The following is an 11,131-nucleotide window of genomic DNA, read 5'->3' as shown; positions in this document are numbered from 1 at the left end:
AATTGTATCACATACGATGTGCACACATTCATGTACATACATTCAGGAATAAAAAGCAAAATAAAATATGTCTATTGTAAAATATGTTTTATGTTTATCTAGAGATTATACTTGATATTGTTTTTACTTAAAGAATACTGGTAATAATAAACGAATACATTGGATGCATAGAAAGTTGTTGAAATGACATTTTAGTGTAATTATAATATTATAGAAGAAACAGTTTAAATATATGGTTTTTGGAAATCCTACATAAATTTCAGTAATACATAAACCTCAGTAAATGTAAGCAAAATATTCGAATAATATGTACATAAGAATTGCTTTGATACGTACCTTTGTTCAAAATCCTTGGTCAACCCTTTCGTGTACATAATTTACATAATTACTAGAGAAAGTTAAGAATATTTAAGAAAGTTGAAATATTATAATATTTTCAATGTCGCCAAACCATTGCCTAATATTTTAATAACATATGTTAAATTTCCTTTGGATGCGTAAATATTACCAAAATTAAGGCACGGATATCAAGCGAGTAGTAACAAAAAGAAAAAAGTTGGTTTAAAAGATCTAGGTTTTATTAACTAATTTACTAGTTAAATATATAAAATAATAGTTAAATATATAAAAGAATTACATTTAAATTAGATAGGCGGAGAAATACACATATACATGCATTCTACTATGACATATTTACGTGAAGAAATTAATTACATTATTCGTATAAAAATATATTTTTTATTTTAAAATATATGACGAAATTTTCGTTTTATTTTAAAATAATAATGCAATCTATCATTAATATTTTCATTCGTTGTCAACGTTAATAAAGAAATGCTGAATATTTTTACGAAGTAACACACACGCTTGCTGAACAATAGTTATGTTACGGGAGAACACACGGATCGTGATGAAATATGCAACGGTTAATGCGATTTTCACTCTAGAAGTTCTTCCATATATATTTTAATCACTAGATAAAACTCGAGAAAGATTCCGCTTGGGAAAGAATACACTTCCCTTATAGAAATATCATACTAAGAATCATTGATAATTACTTATTTTCAGTATTAAAATACTGGATAATAAGTAATTAGCAATGATTCTTAGTATGATATTTCTATAAGGGTTAATAGTATAACGTCTTTCCAAAGTATTTTCCATTTAGAATATAAAATATTGCGAAATATAAATTTATTTTAATAACTCTCTTTGTCTAATATTACATCTGTCGTAGGATATTTTTCTACAATTTTATAAAATAATATATAAAAAAATCATGTTTAATAGTTAATATCTGGTGGAATATAATTCATCGGAATTATAACTGATAGCATATACCTACAAAAATATATATTATAGATTATTAGAAATAACGAAAAAAGAAATATATTTTATGAAATTACAATATTATATTTGGTATTAGGATATTTATTCGCATTAATTTCCAGAATAACATTACAAAGATTTGTGCTTTATTGTGGGGTGTCATGCACTTAGACTATATAAAATATAACTATATCGATATCCATATTAAGAAAGTTTAGAAGCCAGTTTAGAACTGTAATTTATTAATTACCTTATAATATATTCTTCAATTTTTACGGTATTTTATATATATATATATATATATATATATATATATATATATATATATATATATTGTTACAGGACGCATGTATACCATTTGTATATATTTGTTAGTAAAATATATGTAGAGTTACAATTATTCATTTTTTCACTTTTACAAAATATTAATGATTGTTTAAAAGCCTTCAATTTCCTTCTTCTTCAATATTTCTTTTGATACACAAGTTACATGAAACTTTATAAGTATCCCATGCGTGTCTATTTGCAACATTCTATTCAATAACGGTTATTCGTATTTCGTTACATTTTCAAATATACAAATCAGTTAGTCAATATTAACTAGCGAACCAAAGGGCTTCTTAATGTCGTTTCTACAGTCGTCTGCTATAGATCTGAATTGTGAACTGCTTAGTTATAAATCTGCTGTGGACAGACAACTACATTATTTCTATTACAAGAAGCTACACATTGCACTTCATTTTTAAATTGATATCATACGCCAAACAAAATATTCCACCATGAGGTTTTTTTCTAAAGTAATTGTTGTGAGCAATTTCCACCTACGTATTAATAAGTATAATAGCTTCTATCACGAAAACACTTGTCACGTCTGCAAGAAACTAAACAATGGATCTTTTATATAATGTAAGCTGTGCGATATGATTTCTTTTTGCACTACTGAACACAGATTGATGCATCGTCCACAACATATGCAGATTTGTGAATATATAAACCGATTTTTACGAGAGAATGAAATACGTCGAGACTGTGCTTTAAGTTTAACTAATTGGATCACGTTAAGACAACAATTTCTAAGCTCAATTAAAAAATGGATTCCACGTAAGCTAAAGCCGTATGAAGAACAGATGATTCTTTTTGCAAAATCATGCTCTATTTGTCATAGACAGATTAATTTGGAACATTGCAAGAGGTGTTATTCGGACAATTATTGCAGGGACCATATATAGGTATTTCAAGGTTTGCACGAGCCAAAATGCCACCAGTTTATATTGTATATCAACATGCATATCTGAGTTCTTTTATGCGAATTCATTGTGTTAAAATTCACTAATATTATTCTTCGAAAAGAACCATTTTATGACATGAATACATTTTTACAACATGTGTGAGTCCTGCCATAGAAAGCTTAAATGCACCTGCAATATATTCTATATATTTCTACTGTGATTATGCATCAGGACCGTTAACATTCTATTATGGAATGAAGATTGCTGGTTTATATCCACTACACCCATTTCAACAAAATAAATATGTTATGCACATGATAGCACTAAATACTTTAGAAAGAGAATATTTAAATGCTTGGGAAATTCTTTTACATCTCTTACAGCACATAAGGAAACTAACAATTGTACTAGTAGGACCAAATTTTAAGCAGGATCATTATGACATAGAACTTTGTTCTTTCTGCAAGAACGGAAGTGCAATGCTTCATGTTGAAATTTATAATACATTTTACCATATGTATGTAGCCCGTCCGTCCTTTAAAAGACCAGATGTAATTATAGAATTTCAAGCAGATTTAAGTAATGAGTGGACATGTTCGCGGAGCATATTTTTATCAGGGATTAGACACTGTCCGTTGATTTTAACTACCACATCGGAAGAAAAAGCAGAACAGAACGTGTCTATTTTAAAACAAATTTTAGGATCTCATTTACAACCTCTCCATAGTGCTAAAAATTCTTTTAGATCTTGGAGACCATGGAGGGATTTGGAGACTGGTTCAGTATATTTTCGTAATGTAACTGTCTATCGTAACACCATTGTTTTATGGAGACCTTACTAAACAATTTGGAATATTTCTATACAATTTTAGCATTACGTTGATAACATTTCTATATATGATATAAAATATGTGTTATTTGTACAAACGAATTATGAATGTTTTTAATAAAAGGCACTTTTTGTTGTACTTGCAATGTTTTTATTTAATAGTCACTGATATTAATAAACGAATATATTAAATACCTAAAAACTTCTTAATAGTACGTTTAATTTGAATCGGAAAGTAACAGCTTAAAAATATAAATTTAAAAATAGGATGCAAATATTACAGTAAAAACAATGCATATTTGGATTATTAAAAATTGTTTTGAAACGTGTTAAAATCTATATATATTGGACATTTTATTTGCGTAATAAATACGGAAAGTTGAAATTTTTGAGCGTTGCAACACGATTACACAATGCTTTAACAGTACATGCTATCTTTAATTAAGAATATTCTGATGTGGAAATATCAGAGTAACAATGCTTTATGAATTGTAAAGGAAAAAAGTTTGCCTTATCATAAATTAAATTTAAAGAGCCTAATAAATTTTACGTTCCCCATAATATTAAATGATTCGCTATAATAAATAGATAATATTTAGTGGAATATAGCTTATCAACTCCTATAAATAAACAAGTACTTAGAAAAGTATAGAGTAGATACAAAAATATGTTATATGGAAAATTGAATATAATCGCAAATAATAACCTCTTTCGACATTGTATTGGATATTACTGTTTCGTACTCTAACTGAGCTGTAAAATAATAAAATTCGAGATTAAATTGTAAAACATTTTTTATCTAGCTTGTATAAAAGTTTCCTATAACTTTTAATATGGCATAATTCAATATTTAACATAATACAAATTCTTTCATATAGTATTGCGCCTTACTTAAAATGCGTATATTGGGTACAACTAATTGGGTACAATTAGTACGTATATTTATCAGTAAGACATACATAAAACAAAAATAATTTAAACTCTCACTTTCTCAATATTATTAACAGTAGTTGCAAAACTTGCAACATTCTTTTTTTCGTTGTGCCTTTTCCTCGTTTTACAATTTACTTAAAATAAAAACTTATAAATATATCAGACGAGCTTATTTGCGACATTCTATTTAGTGTAACGGTTATATGTATTTGTGGAGTTTTACATCTTCAAATACAATATCGTTTGTGTAATAATCATGACAGATAAGAAGATTTGTACCACTTTAATATTGTCTTGCGATCGTTTGTTACAGATCCGAAAAATGAACAGGAATATTTGTTAAGCAGTTATATTTCTATGCTCAATTCTAGTGTTATCAAATACTTTACTAAATTCAGATGTTTGCATTTAAATGCATTATTCACATGGTAGCACTAAATGCCTTAGAAAAGGAATATTTAAAATTTTGAGAAATCCTCTTACATCTCTTATGTCCTAACAATTGTACTAGTAGAACCAAATTTTGAGCAGGATTATTATGATATAGAGCTTTGTGCTAAATGCAAAGGCAGGAATTCAGTGATTCATGTTGAAATTTCTAATACGTTTTACTATATGTTTTACCATGTGTGGCTGTTCCGTCATTTAAACAACCAGATGTAATTATGGAATTTCAAACAGATTATTAGTACCCAGCAAACGCAAAACATAACTGTGATATAACACAGGAGTAACATATAATATAACTGCTGTTATACGTTATTAATATCCACTTTTACCTAAAGCGATAGAAAACCGCTATAAACCGGACAGCAATGGCTCTTGTATGGTTATTTGGAACGGGTGGATTTACCTAAAGGTAGTGAATTACCACATATTAGCTTGTTAAAGTTGGCAAAAACCTTGCATGATCAAAAAAATATTACTATGTTTAAGTCAATATCTTAAGATTTAAAAAAGAGTAGTAGCACCCGTTTCGTTATATCATTTCTTACAGACAGTGTCGCCTTTGTCGCTAAATTGTCTAAACTTGCTGATAAGCTCTTTCGAGACGAAGTATGGGCAGCCTGATTTTCGGGTCAAAAAAGGGTTGTCCTATATGGAATCGACGAGCCGGATTTGGAGCTCGATTTTATCGGAGCTCAGCTGAGACCTTCCCATAATTGGAAGGGTGAATGGCATCCCCCTTGGCGGTGGAAAACCTGAAAAAAAGAATTCCTGACTTCTCTGCTCCGGGAGGAGTTAGGTTGGTTGATTCTAACTTAGCTGTAGCGACCTTCGAAAATTATTGTCTTCCATCTTTCGTGTACTTGTTGGGAAAAAGAATTTTGTTGAGGCCTTTCAATGACAGAGTAATGAGATGCGATTATTGCTTGAGATATGGTCACTCAAAATTCTCGTGTAAAAAAATATCGGATCCTGTTATATGCGGTAAATGCGCGAAATCAGCTAAGTCCTGTACATCTCCGCTGATGCTATGCATAAATTGTGAGAGACAAGCTTGCCGGATCGAACCATAGCGTGTTCAGCAATAACTGTCCATTTTTTATACATAACAAACATATCAGACGTATTATGGCTGTACACTGCCTTGGTCCGCTTGACGCGGAGGATTTTATTCGCGTCAGCGGTTTGGAGAACTTGGGGGAAAAAGAGGCTTCTAATGGTCCTTCTTTAACTTTAGAGGACTTTTGGCCTCATCTTATTGAGAAGCCTGCGGCTGTAACATTTGCTGGAATTTTGAAAAAACTCAATGTAAAAAAAGGTAAGGGCACTGCCAAAATTGATAAATCACATAACTCTTTAAATAGCTTGCTAGTTCCTTCTCCCCCGCAGACTGTTTCTAATCATCCGAAATTTTTATCCACCTTGCACGTTGTTAAAAAAAAGAGCCGAAAAAAGAAGCTTTTTATTAATAGGAATAGTACTATAGTTGATTAAATCAACAGGTCCAACTGAAGGTCCGTCCAAAAGCGTAAACCTGTTGGGATCGAGAGTAGTTGCTCATCCTCGGGAATGAGCATCCTTGGTTGATAGGGCGACTCGTTCCTTGGGAGGAGTCAACCTGGCAGACAGTAGCAATGAGTAAGTTTCTCGGTAAGTTTATCCGGTGATCTCTGTGGAAAATTTCAACCAGAAGCTCCACCATTGTTTGAGTAAGTTAAGCGTTCAAATGACCAAATCTTTGCTCAATTTTCTAAAAAATAACTTTTATTTACCTGAATTAAGCTCTGTATCAGATTCTGATTTTAATGTTCCACCTTTTTCTTTAAAAAAATCAAATATATCTGAGCTCAAGTCGTTTCACGGACTTAGTTAGCTTTTTCTCCGTTAATATCTTAGATAAATAAAAATGGCTCGTAGAAGAAAAACTAAGGAAAATCACAATCTTGCTTTAATTCATTGAAACGTTCGATCTCTGAAGACTAGAACGAACGACATAACTGTTCTTATTAATGACCTGTCTCCCGATTTGATATGCATGTCGGAGACGAGAATTTCACCTGCCCTAATAACTACATATATATGCCCAATAAGGGTTACTCTTTTATTAACTCTCCCAGGCCTGTATCTAGCGGCGAGGGAATCGGTATGCTTATTAGTCATAATATTGTGTACGCGATAAGAAAAATCTACGACCTAGAGATTATCTGTTCAGAAAATAATGTAGACATTATTTCGGTGGAGGTTTCTGTGAAAAACAGCAAAACGATTACTGTAATTTCCATCTATTATTTGTTACGTCCTGTAGGAGAACGCAACGTAAAGAAAGTCTCACCTGTACTTATAGGTCGAAGAGCTAGTCAACGACTAGAAGGATCACTTTACTAGCCCGACATACGGCGAGCGGTCCGATTTTGAGTCAGAGAACTGAATCTCTTCACTCGGGACTGGACTTTGAGCGATAATGGGAGAGGACGGGTTAGGACCTGTGATCAACCCACGTACTAGCTCCGCTACAATGTGGAGAACGCTGAGGGCCTTTAAAAATAGACGGGCGCTGTAAAATTGGATTTCAAAGCCCAAGTTGGTGCTGCGGAAACAACGTTTGATAAAGTAGTACCGATCAATCCAATCTCTTCTGGGTCGACTCTACCCGAGGATTCCATATTAGAAGCCTTGCGTACTTCACATCAATTTGAAGATTTCGCAGCTCTTCGAGAGTCGGTTTCTCCACTCAGCGGGGAGATCATTGTTCCATTTAGTAGAGAAGAATTTTTTAACGAGGTTGCTTCTTTCAACCGTAAATCGGTCTCCGGACCTGACTTTGTTTCAAATAAAATAATTTCCGAACTTCTAGTTGCGGTTTTAGAAATTCTGCACAAAATTGTCAATAAAATTTTTCAAAAGAGTGCTTTTCCAGATTCCTGGGCTGATTATTACATAGTTTTTATTCCTAAGTCAGATTCCAGGTCCATAAGACCGATTTCTATGTCAAATTGTCTCCTCAAACTATTCGAAAGGATAATTTTTCGTCGATTAACGTAGTGGCTTGAGAGAAACAGATTTTTTGCAAACTTTCAATTTGGTTTCAAGAAAAAAAGTCCACAATGGACAATTTGTTTTTACTCTCGTCTGCTATCAAAAATGGCTTCTCTAAAAACGCATACACAAGGGTTTTGTTCTTGGATATTCAGGGAGCGTTTGACAACGTCAATCCGAACATCCTGATTCAAATGCTGAATCAGCTCTTCCTGCTGGTGAAAATTGTGAGATTTTTAAAATTTTGTCGTGGCGCGCTCATTATTTAGAATTTAAAAAAAGGGTTAAATTATCCATAATAAAAGCAATCTCGGGATTGCAATGGGGAGCGCACCATGTGAATCTACTTAATATTGGGAATGTGTATTAATTTTAAAGGATTTTCAAGAGATGGCTAGTACTATATCGCATCGGGCCAAATTGTTGCTATCTTCATGTCAAAGCACGATCATGTGGCTTTAGTTTTCAATATGTTTTCAATATGTTTCAATATGTTTTGCCAAAGTGTAAACAACATTGTTTTCTTGAGCATTGAATATATCGAATTTTGTGCCAACAAAACGCAATTTGCGGGACGCTTTGCTTTTTTGTTTCCGTTTGAAGAAAAGTTTACTGAAAGTCAACGAATGTTGTCGGAAGCCTAAGGTGATTATACTCCATCGATTTCAATATGTGAGTACTGGTTTCGATGCTATAAAAAAAGGTGATCTTGACACGGAAGATAAGGAATTCCAGGCCAGCCGAAAAAGTTTGAAGATGAGGAAATGGAAGCTTTACTCGATCAAGACCAGAGTCAAATGCAAGAAAAACTTGCAGAATCATTAAATGTTGATCGATAAACGATTTCCAGACGTTTAAAAGCCATTCGAATGATTGAAAAACAAGGAAATTGGGTGCCGTACGAGTTGAAGCCGTGGGACGTCGAAAGGTGCAAAATGACTTATGAATTGTTGCTTCAAAGACACTGAAGAAAAAGTCTTTTGCATCGTATCGTGATATGTGATGAAAAATGGATACGCTACGATAATCCGAAGCTTAAGAAATCATGGTGCAGGCCAGGTGAACCATCAACATCGACGGAAAAGCCGAATATTCATGGCACCAAGCTCATGCTCTGTATTTAGTAGGATTAGCTGGGGATAGTTTATTATGAGCTGCTCCAACCCAACGAAACCATCACGCTGGGAAATGTTACCAACAACAACTGATACAATTGAGCCGAACATTGAAGTAAAAATGGCCAGATTACGCGAAAAGACACGATAAAGTGATTTTCCAGTACAACAACACTCGCCACACGTTGCGAAACCGATCAAGGAAACGTTAGAAGCGCTTAACTGGGATGTCTTTCCACACCCGCCGTATTCTTCAGATATTGCTCCTGCCGATTACCACTTATTTCGATCAATGATTCATAACATATCTGAGAAGCGCTTCCATTCTTATGAGGATATCAAAAAATAGGTCGATTCGTGAATAGCCTCAAAAGATCTGTCGTTCTTTCGACGTGGAATCCATCTATTATCAGAAAGATGGGAAAAAGTAGTGGCTAGCGATGGATAATGTTTTGAATTATCAATTTGTAACTATTTTTTTACAATAAAGACGTATTTTTACCAAAAAATCCCTTAGAATTAATACACACTCCCAATATATACAAAAGTTGGATCAAATTCGCGCTGGAGTACGGATCTGCTGCTTTTGTTGATATCGATTCCAAGATTGGAATAATTCTTAGACTTCAATTCGAGGCGCTGCGGATTGTTTTGGGAGCAATGAGTACAAATCCCACTAACATTCTCCATATGTCCTGTGAAGCTCCGTTGGATATAAGGAGAGAATTCAATACCAGATTGTAGTATCTGACAAAATGTTTCTCTATGTTAGAGCATCCTATGAGAGTTTTTGTGTCCTTTTTATATATGAAGGATCTGATTTTTTGTGTTAGTGGATACTTTTTCTATATTATTAACGATAATTTTGTGGAATTCCATGATCAGATTTTTATGTCCAATTTACTGATTTCTTTAGACTTCGATTTTGTTTCTTCCTCCTCTAGTTTGCTGACGAGCGTTGATATCGGGGACTCCTGTGTAAATTATTTTGCTTTGCTCATGCAAGGTAAAAAAGGAGTACTTAGGAATACAAGGTAAAAAAGGAAAACTTAGGAATTTTCATACGTAACACTTACATGAAAAAAACATCATTGATAAACCAACATGTGATTGTGGTGCCTTAGAGTCTATAGACCATATTATTTTGGAATACCCGCATTATTGCAGGCCAACAGATTTGTTGAGACTCGGTTTACGCAGACTCGGTGTGGTTGAGCCAATTATCGTGGCCAACGTCGTATTCAGTAATGACGAGGGAGCCTTGGAGGATATCTCTCTCTTTTTCCAGAGTATTGGCAGAAGGATTTAAAGGAACATGAAATTCTAGTTTGGTTCAATTAACTTATTATACAGAGTCAACTGAGTGATTATATTCATATACTATAAACACAACCCAAGTGATTAATGGACTTGTTCCACGACCATTACTACTACAACCACAAATGGCAATAGTTACTGACTCATCCGGTACATGAATTTGTGGAGCATACGTATATGTGGAATATGAAATAATTTGTAGTATAATTGTTAAAATTCTACTTTTCGTCGCCGCATATATAGTTCTACTCGACAAGTCAACAATGGACTAACGGATTCTAATGTATTTCCACAAATCGCTTCGGTTTGATAGAAAGTCAGCAGTGTAATTTCGTACCAAATATGACTGAATAACTTCTTTTACGTATTAAATAAGCGTCACAATAAGCGAAGTATCCGGAGCATTTTCATACTTCTGCAACTGTATCACATGTAATGTGCACTTATGTACACTTGCAAAAAAATATGATAAGAAAACTACTGAGAACAATAGTATTTTTATCGATAGCGAAAATACTACTGTTTTAACTGAAAACGGTTTTACTGAAAACTTATATTAAACCTATTTATAATATTAACGAATAGGTTTCTATAGTTTTTCAATAGTATTGTAATATGTATACAGTAGTCTTCCAATATTTTCCAATAATGCTTCAACAGTTTTCCTATATTGTTATCAGTAGTTCTTTTATGATAAAATTCCGGGAAAATAATAAAACATTCGGGCATGACAGCAGCAATGATACTTCGTAAGATTATCACTAGCATCTGGAAGGGCAAAGGAGAGTTGCCAGATGACTGGACCATAGGAATCATCAACTCCATACCATAGAAGGGAGACATTACAATCTGTAAGAATTTCAGAGCAATGACACTTTTAAGCACGCCTATAAAGT

The 11,131-nt window shown here is 33.1% G+C and overlaps 1 protein-coding gene across 1 annotated transcript; it reads left to right on the top strand.

Moving 5' to 3' along the window:
* Positions 1 to 2,262: 2,262 nt before the first annotated feature.
* Positions 2,263 to 3,400, top strand: LOC116849629. The gene is made up of 3 exons (XM_032826969.1): positions 2,263 to 2,553; positions 2,790 to 3,032; positions 3,261 to 3,400. Exons 1-3 carry the CDS (start codon positions 2,283 to 2,285, stop codon positions 3,398 to 3,400), a joined length of 654 nt encoding a protein of 217 aa, XP_032682860.1. The 5' UTR covers positions 2,263 to 2,282.
* The last annotated feature ends 7,731 nt before the right edge of the window (positions 3,401 to 11,131 follow it).

This window comes from Odontomachus brunneus, unplaced genomic scaffold (genome assembly GCF_010583005.1).
Source record: "Odontomachus brunneus isolate Ranch 3 - 2012 unplaced genomic scaffold, Obru_v1 Obru_scaffold_121, whole genome shotgun sequence".
NCBI classification, from domain to species: Eukaryota; Metazoa; Arthropoda; class Insecta; order Hymenoptera; family Formicidae; genus Odontomachus; species Odontomachus brunneus.
This window is presented reverse-complemented; position numbering and strand designations above follow the sequence as displayed.